General features: G+C 56.1%; 3 protein-coding genes across 3 annotated transcripts; 2 read left to right on the forward strand and 1 right to left on the reverse strand.

Moving 5' to 3' along the window:
* Nucleotides 1-1,282: 1,282 nt before the first annotated feature.
* LOC137214472 (chymotrypsinogen B) lies at nt 1,283-14,442 on the reverse strand. The gene is made up of 7 exons (XM_067718318.1): nt 13,852-14,442; nt 3,828-3,931; nt 3,626-3,705; nt 3,446-3,524; nt 3,009-3,189; nt 1,962-2,095; nt 1,283-1,501 (listed from the first exon to the last, which is right to left on the reverse strand). Exons 1-7 carry the CDS (start codon nt 13,940-13,942, stop codon nt 1,340-1,342), a joined length of 831 nt encoding a protein of 276 aa, XP_067574419.1. The 5' UTR covers nt 13,943-14,442; the 3' UTR covers nt 1,283-1,339.
* LOC137214531 (chymotrypsinogen 2-like) lies at nt 14,001-19,901 on the forward strand. Its single transcript, XM_067718413.1, has 8 exons — nt 14,001-14,027; nt 14,317-14,518; nt 17,586-17,689; nt 17,813-17,892; nt 18,233-18,311; nt 18,653-18,833; nt 18,912-19,045; nt 19,698-19,901. Exons 1-8 carry the CDS (start codon nt 14,001-14,003, stop codon nt 19,857-19,859), a joined length of 969 nt encoding a protein of 322 aa, XP_067574514.1. The 3' UTR covers nt 19,860-19,901.
* A 472-nt stretch (nt 19,902-20,373) lies between these two features.
* On the forward strand, nt 20,374-24,162 carry LOC137214532 (chymotrypsinogen B-like). Its single transcript, XM_067718414.1, has 7 exons — nt 20,374-20,425; nt 21,210-21,313; nt 21,412-21,491; nt 21,874-21,952; nt 22,362-22,542; nt 23,403-23,536; nt 23,997-24,162. Exons 1-7 carry the CDS (start codon nt 20,374-20,376, stop codon nt 24,156-24,158), a joined length of 792 nt encoding a protein of 263 aa, XP_067574515.1. The 3' UTR covers nt 24,159-24,162.
* Nucleotides 24,163-24,496: the final 334 nt, after the last annotated feature.

The raw sequence follows: 24,496 nt of genomic DNA on the forward strand, positions 1-24,496 counted from the left end.
GCTCACATTACATTTCTAAGTCAGAAGCCAGGCACAGACTTGCAGTTTTCATATGGGCCACGAGGTGGCGATCTTATCCCGGGATTGCGGTTTTCAGACTCCAGGGGGAGGGTTGGCAAAATGGTTGGCAGAGGTGAAGGCAGGTCTTGCTAGTGAGTGAAAAAGTAACTTAACCAGGCTTGTGTTCGCTACTGCATTTTTTTTTTTTTTGCTACTGCATTTTTATACGCATCACGTCCCACATTCATTTGCATGTAAATGGTTTTGATGTAGATATAAAGTGCTTGTACTTTCCTCTCCAAGTTTGAGGGGTTCCCCCACCCCAAACCTCCAGTGTTCCTTAAAACACTGGGCTTTAAATAATATTTTAAACACTTTACTTTGTGACTCCACTCCTCTGCCCAACGCTTCTCTCTCATTTTTCTTTTCTCCCTTTCACATGTTCATTCTCCAAATCAGGTTCCGCTATCTGGGGGCTTTCTTCCGTGTCCTTAGTAATTAAATGGTATGTGTAACCTTAATTTCAACATATTATGACCCACTATCAGAACACCTAAAATTCCACCAGGAAGGGAAAGATATTAGGAAGAATACTGAAAGGGAAATGCAGCAGGGAGGCCAATGCCATTCCTTCCCAGATGCCCGGTGAGTGTGGACTACCAGCTGCCTTCCCAAAGACTAGCCTTGTAGAAACTCCAGAGGGAAAGAAACATCAAGATATGGGACCTGGGAGAGGATGATGTGAACCGGGGTTGTGCGTGACCGACACGTAGTGCCGTGACTGATGGCGGAGGCTATAGGTCTGACTGTGGGAGGATAAAATGGGAAATGAACTGTTGTAATTCTGTCTGCTTCTCCCCTAAACCCAGTGCTTTGGGGGCAATAGATGCCTGCTCCAGGCCCATCTATGACAGAGAGTACAGGAATCGTCGGGATAAATGGGTCTTACAGAAATGTGCAGTGAAGAACCAAGGAGGATAGAAAGACCATCTCCACAGTCCCACCCTGCCTTCCCAATGCCCATCTCCGGGGACTGCACAGCCTGGCCGAGACTCCTGCCTTCCAGAAAGCTCCATGGGCCAAGCTGCCTCCAGCAATTAGTCCCTGGGCTCTACCCCAGGATGGAGTCCTGAGCAGGGAGGATGAGATACAAAGACTCAGCTTCCTGAGAGGGGGGTTGCTGGGGTACTGGCAGCCTGGAAAGGGAGCAGTAACACCTCCCCTTAGTGGGTGACAGGGACCACTGCAGCCCCACGTCGCCCAGGCCACACAGAGAGACATGTGCAGACAGATGCTTTTATTGGGGACCCTCAGGGTTGGGATGGCAGGAGCCCTGGGCTCAGTTGGCGGCCAGGATCTGCTGTACCCAGGGGATGAGTGCAGTAACACGGGCGTACACAGCAGGTGTTGATGTGGAACAAGTGCCGCTGCCCCAGGACACAATGCCCACCAGGGTCCAGGCTCCATCCTTCTGGCAGACCAGGGGGCCACCAGAGTCGCCCTGCAGGAGGAGATAGGACTTGTATTCAAGCCTGAAAGGGAGTACCAGGGCCCTGGTGTGCCCTGACCTGGCAAGTCCAGGGGTGCAGACAAAGCACAAGTGGGGGCCCAGTGGTTGTGCACAAGAGACTCAGATCTGCTCAGATGGCAGCCCCAGCCCTGCCACCTACTCCTGGAGGGCCTGGGGCAGGTGGCTTATCCTCTCAGCCTCCCCATCAGCTGTAAAACAGGCTGAAGCGTCCAGCTCGTGGGGTTGGTGTGAGATTAAATACGCCCGGGAAGCCCCACACCACACCTGGCCAGAGCCGGCCCTCACCAGGGGCATCTGGTCCAGCCCTTCACTGGGGCACTGGGCAGGGCATGAAGTTAGACAGGTCATGGCAGAGAGGAGTGGGCCTCCTGGCCTGGCCAGGGGAGGCACGGGCAGTGAGGGCGGGCAGGGTGGCGGAGCCAGGCTGTACCATGCAGGAGGAGACGCCGCTGGCGCCCGCACAGATCATCACGTCGGTGATCTTCCTGCCCCAGTACTTCTTGCAGTCGGCGTTGGACAGGATGGGCAGGGTCGCCTGCTGCAGCTTGTCGGGGATCTTGTGGGCTGGAAGGACAGAGGGCGTGGGGTCAGGGCCCCTCATGCCACCAGCCCGCCCCTGGGGAGAAGAGACCAGGGGCCGCCTGAGCCCCGCCCTCCCCCTGCAAGGTCCCAGTCTTCCTCCATCGCGATGATCGTGGACACCGAGCTTCGAACCTTCTCTGACACCTTCAGGGAGTCTGGGACGCGGCTCCTCTGCGATTCCACACCAGGCAGCGGGGACTGTGCTTCCAGCAGCTGCTGCAACAGGTCCTGCCTCGGAGCCCCGCGCGCCCTGGGCCCTGGCGGCCACTGTGTGTGGGTGGAGGGGCCGTCCTTCGCCCCCAGGGAAGGGGATGCACGTCCTTCTGACCGGGGACACCGGAAGGGACCCCCGAGGGAGCACCTCCCTCCTGCTGCCCTTTCCCGGCTGCTTCTGTCCTGTTACGGGACCAGCCGGGGGCCGTGGCCGGGGCAGAAGAACTCAGGACACCGAGGAAGAACCTGCGGATGGAGCAGTGCTGGGGGGGCGGTGGGGGGCCGGTGGGGGGCACCTGGGCGCTCAGGCCTGAACCCGACCAGGACACTGGACTCCGGGCCCAGACTTCAGGGGCGCTGGACGCACCGCCCTCCTCAGTCTGGAGGGAAATCCGGGCTGTCCCTCTCCTTGCAGGTGAGAGGGGGCGAGACTTGCTGGTACTTAGGTGTTTCTTCAGAAACTGTTTATGTATATATTATTAACCCTCATTTTTATTCATGTCTGGTAGCCTTTTAATTGAGAGCGTTTTAAATAAAGAAATGGAAAGATTGATGACTGTATAGGAATTTAGACTAAAACATTTTTAAAAGAGCCACATGTGTCCCACCTGGAGACTCCTGCGGCTCAGGCCGCCCCTACCCCGGACACGCCTCGTGGATGGAAAGGCCACGGCCCGCTCACCGTTGTGCTTGGTCTTGCCCCAGCCCGTGGTGGCGCACAGCGTCCCGGGGGGGAAGTCGTCGTTGGCGCTGGGCAGGCACACGGCGGACACGGTCTCGCAGAAGCGCGCGGGCGTGGCCAGCTTCAGCAGGGTGATGTCGTTACGAACGGTGAACATGTTGAACTTGGGGTTCTTGAAAACCTGCGGGTGGGGCCCAGAAAGACGAGGTAAGGCCCTGGGTTAAGTCGGGGATCTCCAGGTTTCAAGGAGACCAGCTCCTTTCCTGGCAATCCATTCAGCGGAAACAGACCCATCGGAGCCCGGAATGAGAATCCTGAGACCGGCCTCATCTGCGCTTGGCTCCTGTCTCTCAAGCGGCCGAAGGGTCTTCGTCCCCCTGCCCCTGCCTCCAGCCCCGCGGCTGATCCCGGGGCGGCCCAGCAGGGCCTGGGCGTACCTTGGCAATCTTCAGGACCTGGATGTTCTCGGCGTCTGAGCCCTGGTCAAACTCCCCGGCCACCACCAGGTCAGAGGTTCTGGGGGAATCACATGGGGGTTGAGGACTGAAAACGTGCCCTACTCCCCTCCCCCACCCCAGACTGGAGCCCGAAGCAGAACCCTGAGCCCGGGCCCTCACTTGACCCCGCAGTGGGCAGCGGTGACCACCCAGTCCTCGCTGATGAGGGAGCCCCCGCAGAAGTGGAAGCCGGTGCTGTCCTAGAGGAAGATCGGAGGGTTAGCCCTGCCCGGACACCAGCAAAACCAATCTGGGCAGCAGCCCCCAGCTGGGCTGATATCCCAGTGCATCCCCCTACTCGTGTGCAGAATTCCCCCCTCACCTGCAGGGACACCTGCCAGGGCCAGGAGCCGGGGACAGCCTCCTCCCCGTTGACGATCCTGGACAGGCCACTCAGCACAGGGTCGATGGCAGGGACCCCGCAGCCTGAGGAGGGCGAGGGGACGAGGAAGAAGGTTTGAGACCCGGAGCCAGTCTGCAGAAATCCTGGTTTGTAGCTCAGCTGCCCAGGCTGACTCAGGACCCTCTGCCACACTCCCCCCTCCTCCAAAAAACTTCTCCTGGTGCCTTCCACCTGTGGACTCAAGGATCCCCACATACAGCCTGCTGACCCCAGTGTCCCATCCAGGGATGCAGAGGAACAGGGCTGCTCCCACCCAGGGCCACCCTGCCTGAAAGAGCAGAAAACAGGCTGAGTAATCGGACTACCCTGCCTGGACTCCTAGGCCTCACCCTTCCTTGCTGTGAAGCCTCAGAGCAGTCACTGAATCCCCGATGCTCATTTTCCTCAGTACACTGGGGAGCAAACAATCTCACCTCACAAGTCAAAGCTCACCCATTAGACTGGTGGGGCCTGGGGGGTATGGAATTCAAATCTGATAACCCCAGCCCCTGGGGGACCCAGAATTCCGACAGCTGATGGGGTATGTTTTACACTGAATTCACTAGTCCCAGAGATTTCAGGAACTCTTCATTGTATAAAGTTTTAGTTAATTATTTAATACAACGGGACTTTGATTCTTTGATGCCGTAAAAGGACACGTTGAGGAAACTGAAAACAAAGGACCTGAATTGTCACAAAACAATGAGAAAAGTCACGTGTACTTAATGTGTCCCTGACGCATTTGCTGTGTCAGGACCAGGTGAGTTCTCGGCACCTGCGTACAGGTTTTACAATTTGGCGACAGTAAAGAAAGTTGGGCAGGTACAGCCCTTACGACCAGCCAGGCCACCCGGGGGTCATGCAGGCCTTGCCGCATGCCCGGACCGGCATCCCGCCCCTGGGGACGGGGGGATGCACCAGCCACTCACTGAAGGTTGTTATCACCCAAACATGTCATCAACATAATCCACTTTTTTGTAATAGCAAGAAGATTAGAACATCAGCTGTGACGTATTCACACAGCCGAGTGTTTTACAGCGATTAAAGTCAACGAGCTGGGTCTTCATACGAACCGGGTTAAATCTAAAACCACCCGGGTGGGAAAAGGCATGTTATAAACCTGATGTGGCGGATAACACAGTTCATGTAAGTTCTTACAAATGTTACACTGTGTTGATGGACTTACGAATGTGTAGTAAATTTGTAAAACCCCCACAGAAGTGACACGCAGTGAGCTCAGAATAGGGGTCACCTTCCGAGGAGGAGAGGGGACTCTAGCTGAATCTGTTTTATGTTTTAAAAAGAAATACCTGAAGCAAACCTGGAAAAAGATAACATTCGCTAAATCCCAATGGAAGGTACATGGATGTCATATTATTTTTTGTATTTTTCACTATTTCATCTTTTTTTAATAGAAAATGAAACGCTTAGCAAGTGCCCAGAAGAGTAAATAAAAACCCCAGGTGGAGGCCGTGGGAGGGCTCTTGCTACCACACCCTTCTCTGCCCACAGCTCCCCAACTTGAGCCACTTCTGGGGCCTCAGATCTCGGTGCGGCCCAGACTGGCCTTTTCCACCCTTCCAGTGCAGGGTGTGAGGGCTCAGAAAGCTCCAGAAGGACCCCTCTCCTCCCTGCAGGCTCGATTGCCTATCGGGGTGTGAGGCCCAAGGGAGCAGGGAAGGGGGCTCAGATCTCCCTCTTGGCCAGGCCCCCAGGTTGCTCCGGACAGAGCCCCTCCAGCCTCTGATGGGGCCTGGCTGCGGTGCCATTAGGGGCTCAGGGAACTACTCCTCAGCCCCCTCCCAGACCTGGCTGGCGCCCCTAGCCCCAGCACTCACCGAAGGCGGCCCCCAGGAGGGCGAAGGAGGAGAGGAGCCAGAGAAAGGCCATGCTGCTACCGTCAGGGAGATATGGGGCACCTGCCCCAGCGGCTCCTTTTATATCCCCTGCGACCCCACAGGCCCAGCCCAGCCAGAGAGGCCTGAGAGCCACCCTCCTGTTATCCAGGAACCTTGGGCGATAAGCGGGACGGGGGTGGGGGGGACGAGCCCCCTTCGAAGCCTGTACTGGCTCTCAGCTGGGGACACCCAGCCCCTGGAAAAAGGGCAGCTGCCCTGGCACAATGTCACCCAGGAAACTTGGCAACGCCTGGCATCCCCAGGACACTGCGGGCAAGGCCAGTGTCCAGGCTGGGAGCTCAGGCCCTGCATAGCCCAGCTCTGCAACCAGAACGCAGGGCCGGGGGCTCTGCCACACCCAGTGCACCAGGGAGGATTCCCAGCTCCTCAGTACAGGCAACCCCACCGTGGGGTCCAAAGAATCCCAGCTGGTCATCACTGGGGGGCCTCGCGTTCCCATCGAAGAGGGTTTTCAATGTGAGATTCAGGATGGGACTTCCCTGGTGGCCCAGTGGTTAGGACTCCGTGCTTCCACTGCAGGGGGCACGGGTTCGATCCCTGGTCGGGGAGCTAAGATCCCACACGCTGTGATCCTACATGCCTCGCGGCGCGGCAAATAAATAAATAATGTTTTTTGAAGTGTAGTATCATACAGAGATGCCGTGTCATCCAGAGGGTCACCTTGAAACCAGCCCAGCCAAGCAGCTTCAGAGCCTGCATGAGGACACATGTAGGCATGAAGGAATCGCCCCCATGGGTGGCTGTGGGTGGGTCACAGGCTGGCAAACATGCTGACTGCCTGTCCCTTATCTGCCGCTGAGCTCACCCGAATTCTCTTCTCCTGTCATCATTCTCAACTTAAGGAACTGGTCACCACATAACGCTTGAGTTTCATATAAAATGGGGCTTTGATTTCACACCATCAAATGACACATGGAGAAAACAGAAAAACGATTTTAATTGTCACAGAACAACGAGAAGAGGACAGATGTAGGTAATACACCAGTGATGCGTTTGCCGTAAGTGGAGGCCAGAAGACTTGTCAGCACCATGGGCACAAGTTCCTTCTCTCCCCTGGGACAGCGCCTGATCTGGACACTGGAGCACCCACGGGAACAGAGCACAGGGCACCCCTGCCCTCATGGGTCCAAGACCCCAGTGAGAGACACAGACAGGAAACAAACAAGAAAAGAACAGGATGAGTCTGAGAAACCTGGAGAGGGTCTGGAAAGCTGCTGCCCTGGACAATCCAGCCTGGGCCTCACTGCTGAGCCGGTTTGAGAAGGAAAATATGCTGACTGGGTGAACTGCACCTGCTTCCAAGGCCTCCGGGGCTCTGCGGCCACAGGGTCATGGTCATCTAGGGAGAAGTGGGTCAGAGCAAACAGGACAATGTCACAGGTCTTGATTTGGACTTGATTAGTTTTGAAGTTTTGTCTCTGAGTTGTAACTTTAGTTTTGTTTTGGAGCTGTAAATTTAATTTTGTTTTAGAGTCGTGTGTTCTCTGCAGGGGGATGTTCAAACTATTTAACCACTGTTGAGCAGAAGCTCTGACCAGGGAGAACAGTGGCTTCGGCAGGGACTGGCCCGCGGAGGCCCCGAACCCTGTTCTCTGGGGGAGGGCGGAGACAGCCAAATTTCAGGGGGCAAACAGACTGGGGCCAGCAGCTGCTTGGTAACCGGGTCTGAAGCTTTGTGATATTTTAACAGACTGGGTTCAGGCCAGGGATGTCAGCCCTGGCTTTGAGCATAAGGAATCCATATTGAATTCCAGGCCAAGGTAATTTATGTAAATATTAACATTTGCTGTTTCGTTTTGTTTTTCCTTCACTCATTCCAAGCCGGTAGAAAAGACATTTGTATTTTCCTCGCCTCGAGGACTTTTCCAGAGCAGGAAACGGAAGCAGCCTGAGGCCACTGGCTCTTGAGGTCTGTTGGGAGAGTAAACTCTTGGCGAGCAGAGTACAGGAGGGATATGGCCTTGGAGGGTATGTCGCAGGGGCGGGAGCGTTTCCCTGGCCCACAGAGATTTGTGCACATTGGCTGGTGTGTTTCTTACTTTGAAGGATCCCTTTTTGCTCCACCCATCCCCTCGTTCAAACCAGACCACGAGGTGAGTACTCCCTGGGAGCAGGGTGACCATCCCGTCACAAGGAGGGACAGCCTTTGCCACTCACCTAGAGCCATCTCCCCCTTCTTGTCCCCGTGGAGGGTTCCCGGGGAGCGTCACACCACCCCAGCTCTGGGGGCGGCGGGGGGAGAGCTCTGATGAACATAATCCCGTGGAGGCAGAGAGGTGAGGAGAAGCCCAGCCCTTCTCCTGCACTTGGGCTGAGTCCTGAGGGGAGGCGGGGCTGGCCGCCATCTTGAGACCAGAGAAGAAAGACCCTGACCAGAACCACACCATCGCCCAGTGCTGAGCGAAAGGCTACAACTGCACACCTCCAGATCCCTGCTGTGTGAGAAAAGCAAACGACTGTTGTTTAGCCACTGTTAGCCACCTGCTCTATTACTAACAGCATCTGAAGTGATACAGAATAGCTGTAAGAATGGCTGTGGATGTCTTCCGTTTTCCCCTTCAGATCCACTCTCCATCCTTCTCCACCTTGCTGGCCTACAGCAAGACTGACCCTCAGGGACGAGACTGCAGAACAACTTCCAGGCTCTCAGGCTTCCTGTTGGGGTCAGAGCCGGAGACGGGGGAGGAGAGAGAAGTCGGGTATTTATTCTCTGGGTTCCCTCCCTGGGAGGCTGCTGTGGGCTGGCTGTCTCCCTCTGCAGAGGCCACGGATAGCTCGGCTCCTTTCAGGTGGCTCTGTCTGCTCAGCCACCCTTGCTGGGTTCCACAACTACTCCCGCTGTGTCCCTTCAGCTCTAGGTGTGTCCCCATTGTTGCTAGAACCCTGTGCACCTCACCATCCTTTGTTGGTTCCCTAAACCCTGCCCACACCTTTGTAAAAATTCCCTTTATTCAAACTTTCCTCAAATAACCCAGTTTGAACGTGCCACCTTTTCTCAGGCACGACCATGACTGATACAGTAACCGTGGCCCCAGGACCACTGAACATGGGATTCTGGGATTGGTTAGCTCACACACTGGAGTGGTCCATGGACAACTTTGCCGGGGAAGATGAGACCTGGTGGCCCATGGCACGCAGTGGCATCACAATTACTCAAATTAACATGGGAGGCGGCAGAGGCTGAAGTGCAGGTGGAAACAGGCCCTGGCGGTCATGTGGCTGGGGCACTAAGTTCCTACAGCATCAGTGGTGATTATAAATATTGAGGAGTCATACAGATGGCCAATGAGCACATAAAAAAGTGATCAAAAATCACCAGTCTTTAGGGAAATGCAAATCAAAACCACAGCGCGGTATCAATTCACACTCATTAGGATGGTTAATATAAACAACAAAAAAGAAAAAAAACAAATTAATAAGAATTGGAGAGAATGTGGAGATATTGGAACCCTTGTGCACTGTTGATGAGAATGTAAAATGGTGCAGCCACTGTGGAAAACAATATGGTAATTCCTCAAAAAATTCAAAATAGGGCTTCCCTGGCGGCACAGTGGTTGAGAGTCCGCCTGCCGATGCAGGGGACACGGGTTCGTGCCCCGGTCCGGGAAGATCCCACATGCCGCGGAGCGGCTGGGCCCGTGAGCCATGGCCGCTGAGCCTGCGCGTCCGGAGCCTGTGCTCCGCAACGGGAGAGGCCACAACAGTGAGAGGCCCGCGTACCGCAAAAAAAAAAAAAAAAAAATTAAAAATAGATTTACCATATGATCCCACAATTCCACTACTGGGTATATACTCAAAAGAATTAAAAGCAGGGTCTCAAAATGATATTTGTACCCCCATGTTCATAGCAACACTATTTACAGTAGCTAAAACATGGAAGCAACCCAAGTGTCGATTGACTGATGAATGAATAAACAAAATGTGGTATATATATATATATATATATATACACACACACACACACACACACACACACACACACACACACACATACACACACACAATGAAATATTATTCAGACCCAAAAAGGAAGAAAATTCTGACATATGCTACATCATGGATGAACCTGGAGGACATTATGCCAAGTGAAATAAGCTAATCACAAAAAATCAAATACTGTATGATCCCACTTACATCAGGTACTTAGAACAGCCAAATTCAATGCTAGTTGCCTGGGGCTGGAGGGAGACATTTCTCCAAAGAAGACATCCAGATGGCCAATAGGCATATGAAAAGATGCACAACATCGGGCTTCCCTGGTGGCGCAGCGGTTGAGAGTCCGCCTGCCGATGCAGGGGACACGGGTTCGTCCCCTGGTCCAGGAAGATCCCACATGCCGCAGAGCGGCTGGGCCCGTGAGCCATGGCCGCTGAGCCTGCGCGTCCGGAGCCTGTGCTCCGCAACGGGAGAGGCCGCAACAGCGAGAGGCCCGAGTGTACCGCAAAAAAAAAAAAAAAAAAAAAGATGCACAACATCGATAATTATTAGAGAAATGCAAATCAAAACTACAATGAGGTACCACCTCACACTGGTCAGAATGGCCATTATTAAAAAGTCTACAAATAACAAATGCTGGAGAGGGTGTAGAGAAAAGGGAACCCTCCTATGCTGTTGGTGAGAATGTAAATTGGTGCAGCCACTATGGAGAACAGTATGGAGGTTCCTCAGAAAACTAAAAATAAAATTTCCATATGATCCAGCAATCCAACTCCTGGTCATATATCCGGACAAAACTATAATTCAAAACGATATATGCACCTCTTGTTTATAGCAGCACTATTCACGATAGCCAAGACATGGAAACAACCTAAATGTCCACTGACAGATGAATGGATAAAGAAGATGTGGTACATATATACGATGGAATATTGCTCAGCCATAAAAAAGAACAAAATAATTCCACTTGCAGTAACATGGATGCAGCTAGAGATTATCATACTAAGTGAAATAAGTCAGAAAGAGAAAGACAAATAACTACCATATGCTATCACTTATACGTGGAATCTAAAATATGCCACAAATGAACCTATCTACAAAAGAGAAGCAGACTCACAGACATAGAGAACAGACTTGTGGTTGCCAAGGGGGAGGGGGAGGGGATGGGGGAGGGATGGAGTGGGAGTTTGGGGTTAGTAAATGCAAACTATTACATATAGAATGGATAAACAACAAGGTCCTACTGTATAACACAGGGAACTATATTCAATATCCTGGGATAAACCATAATGGAAAGAATATAAAAAAAGAATGTATAGGGATTTCCCTGGTGGCACAGTGGTTAAGAATCCGCCTGCCAGTGCAGGGGACATGGGTTTGAGCCCTGGTCCGGGAAGATCCCACATGCCACACAGCAACTAAGCCCGTGCGCCACAACTACTGAGCCTGCGCTCTAGAGCCCACGAGCCACAGCTACTGAGCCCGCATGCCACAACTACTGAAGCCCGCGTGCCTAGAGCCCGTGCTCCGCAACAAGAGAAGCCACCACAATGAGAAGCCCGTGCACTGCAACGAAGAGCAGCCACAGCTCGCCACAACTAGAGAAAGCCCGTGTGCAGCAACAAAGACCCAACGCAGCCATAAATTAATTAATTCATTAATTTTAAAAAAAGAATGTACATATGTGTATAACTGAGTCGCTTTGCTGTACAGCAAAATTAACACAACATTGTAAATCAAGTCTACTTCACTTAAAAAATTAAATAAATATTACAAAAAGATATTTGTACACCCATATTTATAGCAGTATTATTTACAGTAGCTAAAAAGAGGAAGCAACCCAAGTATCCATTGACCAATGAATGAATAAACCAAATGTGGTATATATAAACAATATATACATAAACAATGCGGTATTATTCAGACCCAAAAAGAAAGAAAATTCTGACATATGTTACATCATGGATGAACCTGGAGGACATTATGCCAAGTGAAATAAGCTAATCACAAAAAGACAAATACCGTATGGTTCCACTTATACCAGGTACTGAGGATAGTCAATTCAATGCTAGTTGCCTGGGGCTGGGGGTAGGAGAGTTATAGATTAACGGATATAGAGTTTCAGTTTTGCAAGATGAGAAGAGTTCTGGGGGGAGGGGCAATATAGGGGTAGAGGATTAAGAGGTACAAACTATTATGTATAAAATAAGTTCCATGGGGGATTTCCCTGCTGGTCCAGTGGTTAAGACTCCTCGCTCCCACTGCAGGGGGCACAGGTTCAATCCTTGGTCAGGGGAACTAAGACCCTCCCCCCATGCCGTGGCAGGGAGGTCGGGGGGAAGAAAAAACAAAAAAGCTACAAGGACACATTGTACAACATGAGAAATACAACCAATATTTTACAATAACTATAAATGGAGTATAACCTTTAAAAAATGTGACTCACTATATTGTACACCTGTGACATACAATATTGTACGTCAACTGCACTTCAATTAAAAAAGAGTTCTGGAGATGGATGGCGGTGATGGCTGCACAACAATATGAATGCACTTAGTACATTCCGAGCTGTCCACTTAAAATGACTAAGATGGTAAATTTTATATTATATGTATTTTAGCACAATTTTGAAAATTGAAAAAAAAACAGTGAGGTATCCCTTCACACCTATACTTTTTTAAATGGAAAATAAGTTTTGGCAAGGTTGTGGAGAAATTGGAATCCTCATACATTACTGGTGGGAATGGAAAAGTGATGCTGCCTGACTGCCAGGCTATAGCAAGCTCCGAATGAACAGCCTCTACTCGTTCTCATTGGGGTGGTCTTCACTGATTGCCACAAAGGCCAAGCTCCTGTTGGCGGCCTCCCCCTTGCATATCGCCCTCCCCAGGGGCCAGGTAACCACTCTTGCGTTTCCAGGCCCACTGACCCTAGCCCTAAGCTGACCTGCACCTCCTTATGGTTTCCCTAAACCCTGGCCACACCTTTAGAAACAGTCTCTTTGTTAGACTCTCCAGTGAGACTCCTGGCAGAATAAAGGATCGAAATTCAAATTTCATTCTCTAATAGAAAAAAAAGAAACCTACATTTCTTGCCTGCCTATGTTTAGGGCTGAGAATCACTTCATTACAAGGAGCAAAAAGGGAGCGGGGGGCTTCCCTGGTGGCGCAGTGGTTGAGAGTCCGCCTGCCGATACAGGGGACACGGGTTCGTGCCCCGGTCCGGGAAGATCCCACATGCCGCGGAGCGGCTAGGCCCGTGAGCCATGGCCGCTGAGCCTGCGCGTCCGGAGCCTGTGCTCCGCAACGGGAGAGGCCACAACAGTGAGAGGCCCGCGTTCCGCAAAAAAAAAAAAAAAAGGGAGTGGGGTGGGGGAGGGGTAACAGCCCAAATGTCCTAGCCGGAGAATGGGTGCACAAAGTGTGGTGTGCTTATGAAGTGAAACACCACTCAGCAATAAGAAGGAACACACTGGGGATACACGCAGGAACACAAGTGAATCGCAAAACCATCTGGTGGAGTGAAAGAATCCAGACACAAAGACAGCATACTGTATGGTGGGGGTGATGATACTTTATATGGTGGTTGTGGCGTTTGTTACACTATGGTATGTATATGTCAAAATTTATCCGTCTCTTCACTTAAGATCTGTGCATTTCACCATGTGTAAATTATACTTTCAATATATCTTATTTTTAGTAAAACAGAGGGTTGGGATTTGACCCCCTCAGTGGCACGACTTCAAGAGGAGTAGCTCCTTCATCTAAGAAAACTGACTTCTGAGTTCCTGCCTCGAAGAAGATGGCACAGTCTCAGAGATGCGGGTCCTGGAGGGACGCATGTGCACTGCCCCGCCGCCCAGTCAGGACCTGGAACCCTGACACACCACCACTCCCAAGGCCAAATCCCAGGAGGTGGCTGGGCAGGGAGTGGATTAGGGCCCCCTACTCCAAGCAAAGCTCTTTCCCCAAACCCAGGCTGCCTGGGAGAGAGCCGACCCCATGAGGGTCCCCGTGCATTGGGTCATCTCCTGAGTGACTTTCTTTGATTTACACCTGTTCGTGGGCTGATTTCAGCACTGCCCATTAAACACACTAGACGCCACATACCTGCAACGAGGTAACAGGTGCAGAGTGAAGGTTTTCTGACGTGGCAGACAACCCGCGAACAAGGCTGTACCTTCTCCCTGGGAGTTTGCATGAGCAGAGATGGCTGGGCTCCAGGCGTCTAGAGATGAGGCAGGGTTCCAAACCCGAGGATGGGAGAGAAAAGTATCAGCGACAAAGTGAACCCAGGAAAATGCTCTTTACTGTAAACTTGATTGGCTAAACAACTTCTGGGTCCAGGGATCTATCGACTCATCCATGGCCTCTGACTGACGCCGGCTTTGCCGCTGGTCAGCCATAACCAAGGCTGAACTGCTGCCTACAAGGAGGCGCTCACGGCCGGGGCCGGGGCCGGAAGGGCGGTGGACCTTCTAAAGGGAGCGAACAGAGCGGGCAAAGGCCCAGAGGCAGGAAGTTCAGGGCCCGGCGTTTTGGAGAATGGGGGGCACCTAACACTCTGAGCTTAAGCGTTCTTCCTCGGGGTCGGGCGTTCTGCGGAGTGCGCAGTCTCTCTGGTCGAAACGCCAGGCGAGGGGGCGGGGCGGGTGGAGGTCCGCGCGCCCGGCCGCAGTCAGCTTTGGCCCCGCCCCCAGCAGGAGTCGAGCACCTGCGGGGGCCGCCTTCCCCGCCCCCACCCGCAGCTGCGCGAGTTCCCAGGTCTCTGGCAACCGTGAGCAGGGGGTGCTGGGCGGGCAGGACTCGGGCCAGCTGTCGGCTCCCAAGGCCACAGCCACGGGTGGGTTCGAGCCGCCGCGTGCCCTCCCTCACCGGCCACGCCCCTCCCCCACTCAGGCCCGGCGGCTGCCACCTCGCATCTTGGCAGACACTCGGGACAGCCCTGTACCTTCACCAGGGCCCTCCTCTGTCGGACCCTTGGCCTCTCCGCCCTGCCTCGTGTCCTCTCGGCTCTTGGTGCCACCCAGGCTCCCTCCACCAGGCCTTTGCCCTCCCTGTGCCCTCTCCCTGGACACCGTCTCCCCCCAGATAGCTTGGCAAACTCTTGGGTAGCAACTTAATGTCCCCTTCGGAGTGAGGCCCTCCTGCCTTGGTATTAATAATAATAATAACAATGATAATGATAACTCCTTAGCTGGTAGTAATGTATATTTTACTTTTTTTTTTTTTTTTGCGGTACGCGGGCCTCTCACTGTTGTAGCCTCTCCCGTTGCGGAGCACAGGCTCCAGACGTGCAAGCTCAACGGCCATGGCTCACGGGCCCAGCCGCTCCGCGGCATGTGGGATCTTCCCGGACCGGGGCACGAACCCGTGTCCCCTGCATCAGCAGGCGGACTCTCAACCACTGCGCCACCAGGGAAGCCCCCTACTTTTTTTTTATTTTTAACTCTTTTCCATCAACTCCCCACCCCTTTCCCACCTAAGCTTGTAAGTCAGGAATTTGTGTTTCTTTCGTTTGTTCTGTTCCAGCAGGGGCCTGGTAAGCGCTGGTTGATGGGATGGATGGAATTGCACAAGTGGTGGGTTTCACACAGATGGTGCCACACTCTGCATCCTGTTTCGTGCCCTGCTTTCCCACCTAATGCACTGTGGCCATCCCTCCCTGTTATTGGCAGTCTTCTAGAAAGCACAAAGGGACCCCACAGGCAAGTCAAGAAGAAGTACTAGGTCTGACCAGCGTGGACTGTGTTAGGCCTGGTCCCAGCACACTCAGTATGGACTGTGCCCTTTCATAAAGCGGGACCCTTGCTCTAAGGATCCCCATTTTACATATTTAGAAATGGGATCAGAGAGGGTAACTTGCCCAAGGCCCCACAGCTGTTTTGTGCTGAAACCTGTGACCCACCACACAACAATCATCAATGCAATGGAAATTAAAAATAGCCATAAGTGGGCTTCCCTGGTGGCGCAGTGGTTGAGAGTCCGCCTGCCGATGCAGGGGACATGGGTTCGTGCCCCGGTCCGGGAGGATCCCACATGCCGCGGAGCAGCTGGGCCCGTGAGCCATGGCCGCTGGGCCTGCGCGTCTGGAGCCTGTGCTCCGCAACGGGAGAGGCCACAGCAGTGAGAGGCCCACATACCGCAAAAAAAAAAAAATAGCCGTAAGATATCGTTTTACCTATGTGTTTTGGGGTACTTGCCCTGTGCCTGGTAGCCTCACCTTCAAACTTCCCCCTCCCCAGTTTCCCAGTTGCTGGGAAAGGGCCCTGCTGCCCACCCAAAACAGGCCTCCTTGCCCCCTGCTTTCCCGCCTGGTGTAGCCTCCAGAAGCTCTTGCTGGGATGATAGCAGAGGCCCCCTGGCTGGCCCTGGGCCCAGTCCTGCACCTGAATGCCATGTACTCAATTCCAAGGGCAGGATGCCTGGGTGGAGGAGCCTGACTCCGCGTGAACGGGCAGTGGGCGGCTTGCCCTCTGAACCAGCCCACGTGACTGCCCCTGATATTGAACTGAGCCACTGAGCCTTCTTGGCCATCCTAAGACTAGGGGAGCATCCTCAGCCCACTGGTCCCCTGTGCCCTCACCATGCTTTGGTCCCTGCCCCTCCCCCTACTTGACCACACTGCCCATGGGGTTTTGAACAACTGCAGACCAACTAAATTACTTGTCCAAGGTCCTCCAGACCATGAGAGACTTGGCTGGGGCTCAAATCCAGCCCAGGCCTGGCTGCTGCCCGCAGGGCCCCTCTAGCGGTAGGGCCTGGAGGAGGAAACCTGAATGTCCCCTTCCCCTTAGCTGTGGGTGGAGGGCTGCCTTGTTTGGCCCCAACTTTGCCCTAGATCCTGGCCCCAGCTGCTGCCATCCCAGGCCCTGATGCCAGCCCTGCTCTGGCATATCCTGCCCACTGGGACACATGCCCAGGAAAGGGATTATCACCTCAAGGTCTTCAGATAACAGCCTGGTGCACAGGGATATAATGGGGAGCCCTCCAGGCAGGCGTCCTACACCTCCCTGACTGCGGCACCATGACCTTCCTCTGGCTTCTCTCCTGCTGCGCCCTCCTGGGCACAGCCTTTGGTGAGCACCAGGGCAGGCAGAGGCCGGGAAGGCTGCCTACCCTTCCACCAACTGCTGGAAGGGGTGCTGGCCCCACCAACCCCAAGGCCAGCAAGGAGCAGCGGGGTCCCTGCTCCCAGTTCAGTTGTGTGTGGTGGTGTGAGCCCGAGCGAGTCTTTCTCCCTCTCTGAGCCTCACCAGCTCCATCTCTACAATGAGGATGCTGGGAGGACTGGACCAGACCAGCCAGTGTGAGGCCCCCGGGGTGGAGGTGGACCTTCCTGGGGCCTCGCATCGTGTGCAAGGAGGGGCAGCAATTCCAGAGGGACAGAAAGCTCTGTGAAGAGTTGGTGGCTCCCAAGCAGGCTCAGATGATGAGCAAGTGTGGCTTGGCCCCCATCAGCCCTTTCATGCCCTTGAACCAGCCTTTTTAAACTTTTCCACTTTTGTTCACTGTGTGCCAGGAACTGAGCAAGTTCCTGCTTTGCCTGCTTTGTCTACTAAGACAAAGCATCTTTCATCCTTATTATACCAACTCTGTGAGGTTAGCCAACTGTAAGATCCCCATTTTGCTGGTGGGAAAACTGAGACTCAGAGTGGTTGAGGTAGGCAGTGATAGGGCCTCCCAGCCCAGGCTTTGGCCCTGCCACCACCTCAAGCTCAGCCTGTTGGGCTTGTCTGGGCTGGAGCACATGTCAGCCTGAATTGTCCCCGGAGTATTCCTGGGGTGGTGAGTCCTGGGTGGGACCTTGGCCTCCACCCCTCGCTCCATACTTCCACCCTCAGGCTGCGGGGTCCCTGCCATCGACCCTGTGCTGAGCGGCCTCTCCAGGATCGTCAACGGGGAGGAGGCTGTCCCCGGCTCCTGGCCCTGGCAGGTGTCCCTGCAGGTGAGGGGGCAATTCTGCACACGAGTAGGGGGATGCACTGGGATATCAGCCCAGCTGGGCGCTGCTGCCCAGATTGGTTTTGCTGGTGTCTGGGCGGGGCTGACCCTCCCCATCTTCCTCCAGGACAGCACCGGCTTCCACTTCTGCGGGGGCTCCCTCATCAGCGAGGACTGGGTGGTCACCGCCGCCCACTGCAGTGTCAGGTGAGAGCCCGGGGTCCCCAAGAAACCCCTTGGGGTGGTTTCCTCCAGCACTGAGGACTTGCCCTTTAACGCCTTCATTTCCCAGTTTCTTATTTGGAAATGTGTGGCAAAGCCAGGTCCTTCCAGTGACCTGGGGCCCCTGGGAAAACACATGGCGGGCTGTAGGCCCAGCTGAGATTCTGAGCTTCCATCTCTGATCGACACCACAGCCGTGTGTGCAGACGCACAAAGACACGCATGCGCATTACGCGTGCACACGCGTGCCCTCACACACATCAGCACCCTGCATCCCAAATGCCCCCTCATGGCAGGAACCACTCCTTTCTCTGGCCCTCTCCAGAACATCCCACCTGGTCGTGGCCGGGGAGTTTGACCAGGGCTCAGACGCCGAGGACATCCAGGTGTTGAAGATTGCCAACGTATGGCAGCCCCCAGGGTCCAGGTGTGACCCCAGGCAGGGTGGACCCTCGGGAGTGTGCAGCCCAGGCTAACCCCCAGGGCCCCAGCTCCTCCCGGTCACCCCAATACCCCATCATGATGGGGCAAAGCAGAAAGCAGGGTATGCAAGGCTCCATGAGGGGAAGGTCTGCACCTTGGGCCTGGGCCTCGGGCTCCTGGGGCCATGGAAGGAGCTGCCGAGTTGAACAGGCCATTGTCGACGGAGGAGCACTGAGGCCGTGAGGGGTAGCCTGGCGCCAGGTTCTGCCCCGGTCGGCTTCTTCCCAGACCCCAAAGGCAGCTGTCTGGCCCTGCCCCACAGGTTTTCAAGAACCGCAGGTACAACCCGTTCACCAACAGCAACGACATCACCCTGCTGAAGCTGGCCACGCCTGCGCGCTTCTCCAAGACCGTGTCCGCCGTGTGCCTGCCCAGCGCTAACGATGACTTCCCCGCCGGGATGCTGTGCGCCACGACTGGCTGGGGCCTGACCAAACACACCAGTGAGTGATGAGAGACCACTGGCTGGCCAGGTGGGAGGTAGGGGCAGCAGTCACTAACCACCCACCCTGCCCTTCCAGATGCCAACACCCCCGACAGGCTGCAGCAGGCGACTCTGCCCCTCCTGTCCAACACCGACTGCAAGAAATACTGGGGCAGCAAGATCACCAAGAGCATGGTCTGCGCCGGCGCCAGCGGCGTGTCCTCCTGCATGGTATGGCCTCCTAGGCTCCCTTCCCTCCCAGCCTGGGGTGGGTTCAGGCCAAAGCCCAGGCCAAGGGCTTGGGCAAAGAGAGAAGAAATGGAAGTAGCAGGCAGACCTCTTTCTAGGGCCTGCCACTCTCTCCCTGGGCATTCCTGCCTGAGTAGTTGGGAAGACAGGGCTCCTGGAGGGTCATCAGTGACCTCAGCAGAGAGGTACCAGAGCAAGGGGCTCTGGTCTCAGAGCTACCATATTGCAAGATTCCACTAATATTAAAGTCTGAGTAATGGCACCTCCTGGAATTGTGCAGTGCACAGCCTGGGCAGCAGAGCATGGTGGCCCAAAAGGGCTCCAGAAGGGGTCTGGCAGCCCTTCCTCCCTCACAGTAGCCCCACGGCCAGCACCACCCATGCTTTCCTCCTATCAGTGAAACCTGCTCTATTGAGCCTCTGTTATAGGACCCCACCCCAGGGGGTAGCCCAGACTTCCAGGGGCACAAACCACAAGAGCTGCTGAAGTTTCTTTCATAATCCTTCTCATATGCATGTTCTGAGCTTCTACTGGCTATCAGGCCTGGGACTGGGCTCTGGGAACAACGTTCAGTGGCCTCTGGGCCAGGCCACCTGGGCCGCCAGACCCAAGCCCCCTCCTCCCTGTCCTGCAGGGCGACTCTGGTGGCCCCCTGGTCTGCCAGAAGGATGGAGCCTGGACCCTGGTGGGCATCGTGTCCTGGGGCAGCGGCACCTGCTCCACCGCCAGCCCCGGCGTGTATGCCCGCGTCACTGAACTCATCCCCTGGGTGCAGCACATCCTGGCAGCCAACTGACGACCAGGCTTCACCCTGGCCTCCCTGCTGACCTTGCTTCCACAAAGCCTCAATAAACCAGTGGAAGACGTGCTGATGGTGTCTGTGACCTGTTTTGGGGCTTCTGGGAGTCCACTCTGCTCCTGAATTTGGACCTTCACTGAGCCAGGTGTCCGGGGGTGTCCAGGAGGGCCCCTCCTTAGTCCACCTCCCAAGAGTGGCCAGGAAGGGCACAGGCAGATAAAGGGGGACCGTGACCCCCACCTCTCACCTCATGCTCCCACCTCCAACTTCGGGGTCCTCACCATCTGCCCCCGGCTCTGTGTGCCCGGGGCCTGCCCACACACCTGTGATTCCAGGAAACCTTCCCAGGAGTGGCCCCCAAGGGCTCAGGCCCGCGCTGGAGCCAGGTGCTTCTCGGCCCAAGGTCTCATGATAAGGAGGGGATGGCGAGGCAGGCTAAGATTGGAGGCTTGAGGGAATATATTGGGCGGTCCCTCGGGCAGGCCCCATCTCACCTGCTGAGTCGCGCGCCATGGCCCTTCTCTGGGTTGTCCTTGGCTTCTTCCTCTTTGGCAGCAGCTTCGGTAAGCGCGAGGCTCAGGCAGCCCCGGCAGCCCCAGGCCGAGCCTCGCCCACCCCCTGACCCCCCCCCACCCAGAGGCAGGGAACAGGAGGGCCCTAGTCCTCGTACCTCTAACACCCCTGCCACCTGCCCCTGCAGCTGCCCCCTGAGCCTCCTTGGACTGCTCTGCCCAGCCCCCCACTCCTCCACTGGGCGCTCCTGGAGCGCCCTCCGCTGCCTGGAGGTCCCGTGGGCCCTGCCTAATTTGGTCTCCTCCATTCACTCAGAAGCTGGGGTGGTCTGGGCTCCTCCACCCTCCAAACGTGCCACCAAGCTGTGTGAATGCTGCCTCGAGAACGTCTCCCAGGTCCATCCATCTTGCCCTGCACCTCCACCCTCGGGATCTGGACAGCCTCCTGCGTGTGTGCCCCCCCAACTGGGGTAACAACCTCACCCAAACCTGCTCCCCCGGCAGACTCAGAGGCCATGAGAACCCCCAGGACTCAAGCAGGACATCCCAGCCCCCAGGACAGAATCCTGGGCTCAGAGTGGCATGGACACTCCCCTCAGGGCACAGAGCAGGCTGGGGAGCCTGGGCCCCGACTCCAGATACCCTCAGCCTCGGGGACCGTCCACAAGGGCACCTTCTAAGGGCAGCTGTCAGCTGGACCGGTGGGGGGCTGAATTCCTTGCAGCGGACAAAACTCTGAGTGCCAGGGTGCCACAGAGGCCTGGAAGTGCTGAGTCTTCCCCTGACCCCCTTGGGGCACCACCCACTGACCAGCCGCACTGTCCTTGTCCCTCAGGCTGCGGGGTCCCCACCATCGACCCTGTGCTGAGCGGCCTGTCCAGGATCGTCAACGGGGAGGACGCTGTCCCCGGCTCCTGGCCCTGGCAGGTGTCCCTGCAGGTGAGGGGGAGTCTGGGGAGGGGCAGGTTAGACAGAGAGGGCTCAGGCAGGAGAGGCAAGGCTGACTCTCCCTCCCCCCACCCCCCCGGTCTCCGCAGACTAGCTCCGGCTTCCACTTCTGCGGGGGCTCCCTCATCAGTGCGGACTGGGTGGTCACCGCCGCCCACTGCGGGGTCAGGTGAGGCCTGGGCTGGGGCAGGAGGGGCCCCCACCTCACCTGCCTGAAGAGACCACCTTCACTCGCCCCTAACTCCAACCGGGCGCTGCCAGCAAGTGGGAAAGAGTCTGGCAGAAGCTGCTCTGTCCCCAGGCTGCAGGCAGAGCCACAGTCAGCAGAAAACCCCAGCCCTAGCGCCCCACCTCCCCAGACCCCAGCTTGGTCCGGGGCAGCTGGCCTGGGCCTCTGCCTTCACTGTACAGATGGGGAAACTGAGGCTCCAAGGTCACCACACGGTTCAGTGGCCCAGCCGGGGCTCACCCTGCCTGGCACGCTCTCCGGGCGCTCCTCTGAGGAGGTGGCCGTAAGCCTGAGCTCCGTCTGCCACCTCCTTTCTCTCCAGGAAGAGTCACCTCGTGGTGGCCGGGGTATCTGATCACGGCTCCGAGGAGGAGGCTGTTCAGGTGCTGAGAATCGCTGAGGTACGGACGGCCGGGCGGGCAGCCAGGAGGGTGGGCCCCTGGGGCACAAAGGAAAAGGAGGGCAGGGGGGGAGTGGGCAGGCGACCCCGGCCGGCGGCTCAGGCCTCACCCCACTGGCACCCCTCCAGTCCGAGCTCTCTTCTCTTTCCCACATAATAAAGCTCCTTTACAAACGCTGAAGGTTGTTTCTGATTATAAGCTTTGCTCATTGTAGAAAAACGCAAAATACGTCACATGCCATCTCCCCAGCACCCCAGAGATTTGGTCTGTTCAGCCTCATCTGGGTTCCCTTCTCAACACTCTGCCCCTTTAGCACCGCCGGCCCCTCCCAGTCTGCAGGTCTGTGTGTCCCTAAAATCTCCCAAGTCATCCCTCTGTGGCCCACCAAGCCCCCACCCTTTCCACACAGGTCTTTGAACACCCACTGTGGGACCTGCGCACGGTCCAAAACGACATCGCCCTGCTGAAGCTGGCCACGCCCGTGAGCCTCTCCAGGACCGTGTCCGCCGTGTGCCTGCCCAGCGCCAACGCCAGCTTCCCTGCGGGCTCCCTGTGCACCACCACGGGCTGGGGCAAGACCCGGTACAACGGTGAGTGCCCTGAGGACTTTTCAGGAGTGAGACTCATTCTGTATTTTGGTCTAAATTCCAAACACAATCATAAATTGCAACAGTCAATAAATCTTCCATTTCTTTACTTAAAACCCTCTTAATGAAAACCCTACCAAACATGAATAAAAATGAGGGTTAATAATATATACGTAAACAGTTTCTGAAGAAACACCTAAGTACCAGCAAGTCTCGCCCCCTCTCACCTGCAAGGAGAGGGACAGCCCGGATTTCCCTCCAGACTGAGGAGGGCGGTGCGTCCAGCACCCCTGAAGTCTGGGCTCAGAGTCCAGTGTCCTGGTCGGGTTCGGGCCTGAGCGCCCAGGTGCCCCCCACCGGCCCCCCCAGCGCTGCTCGATCCGCAGGTTCTTCCTCGGTGTCCTGAGTTCTTCTGCCCCGGCCACGGCCCCCGGCTGGTCCCGTAACAGGACAGAAGCAGCCGGGAAAGGGCAGCAGGAGGGAGGTGCTCCCTCGGGGGTCCCCTCCGGTGTCCCCGGTCAGAAGGACGTGCATCCCCTTCCCTGGGGGGGGAGGACGGCCCCTCCACCCACACACAGTGGCCGCCAGGGCCCAGGGCGCACAGGGCTCTGAGGCAGGACCTGTTGCAGCAGCTGCTGGAAGCACAGTCCCCGCTGCCTGGTGTGGGATCGCAGAGGAGCCGCGTCCCAGACTCCCTGAAGGTGTCAGGGAAGGTTCGAAGCTCGGTGTCCACGATCATCGCGATGGAGGAAGACTGGGACCTTGCAGGGGGAGGGCGGGGCTCAGGCGGCCCCTGGTCTCTTCTCCCCAGGGGCGGGCTGGTGGCATGAGGGGCCCTGACCCCACGCCCTCTGTCCTTCCAGCCCACAAGATCCCCGACAAGCTGCAGCAGGCGACCCTGCCCATCCTGTCCAACGCCGACTGCAAGAAGTACTGGGGCAGCAAGATCACCGACGTGATGATCTGTGCGGGCGCCAGCGGCATCTCCTCCTGCATGGTACGGCCTGGCTCCGCCACCCTGCCCGCCCTCACTGCCCGTGCCTCCCCTGGCCAGGCCAGGAGGCCCACTCCTCTCTGCCATGACCTGTCTAACTTCATGCCCTGCCCAGTGCCCCAGTGAAGGGCTGGACCAGATGCCCCTGGTGAGGGCCGGCTCTGGCCAGGTGTGGTGTGGGGCTTCCCGGGCGTATTTAATCTCACACCAACCCCACGAGCTGGACGCTTCAGCCTGTTTTACAACTGATGGGGAGGCTGAGAGGATAAGCCACCTGCCCCAGGCCCTCCAGGAGTAGGTGGCAGGGCTGGGGCTGCCATCTGAGCAGATCTGAGTCTCCTGTGCACAACCACTGGGCCCCCACTTGTGCTTTGTCTGCACCCCTGGACTTGCCAGGTCAGGGCACACCAGGGCCCTGGTACTCCCTTTCAGGCTTGAATACAAGTCCTATCTCCTCCTGCAGGGTGACTCTGGTGGCCCCCTGGTCTGCCAGAAGGATGGAGCCTGGACCCTGGTGGGCATCGTGTCCTGGGGCAGCGGCCGGTGTGGCCCGTTCTCTCCAGGCGTGTACACCCGGGTCACCAAGTTTATTCCCTGGGTTCTCGAAGTTCTGGAGGCCAACTGAGCCTCTGCCCCGCCCCAGCCCCCATGTGTGTAAAACCCAAATAAAACTGCTCGCATCTTCACTTCTGTGCCTTCGCCGGGGCGGGAGGATGGCTGCCTTCACTGAGGTCCCCTCTGGAGCTCAGAGCGGAGAGAGCTGGCAGTTACCCAGCCCTATCCCCTTTTTCACAGAGATGGGGGAAATGAGACTCAAGTTCACACACAGAATGGTGAGAGCTCGGAGCAGGACCACTGGTCCCCAGAGCCCTCACCTTACTTGGGCTGCCAGACATACCCCCGACTGCCGGAAAGGGGACCACTGACCCAGGGTGAGGGCCCCTCCTGTCCCCTACCTCCCAA

The sequence above is a fragment of the Pseudorca crassidens genome, chromosome 20 (assembly GCF_039906515.1).
Source record: "Pseudorca crassidens isolate mPseCra1 chromosome 20, mPseCra1.hap1, whole genome shotgun sequence".
NCBI classification, from domain to species: Eukaryota; Metazoa; Chordata; class Mammalia; order Artiodactyla; family Delphinidae; genus Pseudorca; species Pseudorca crassidens.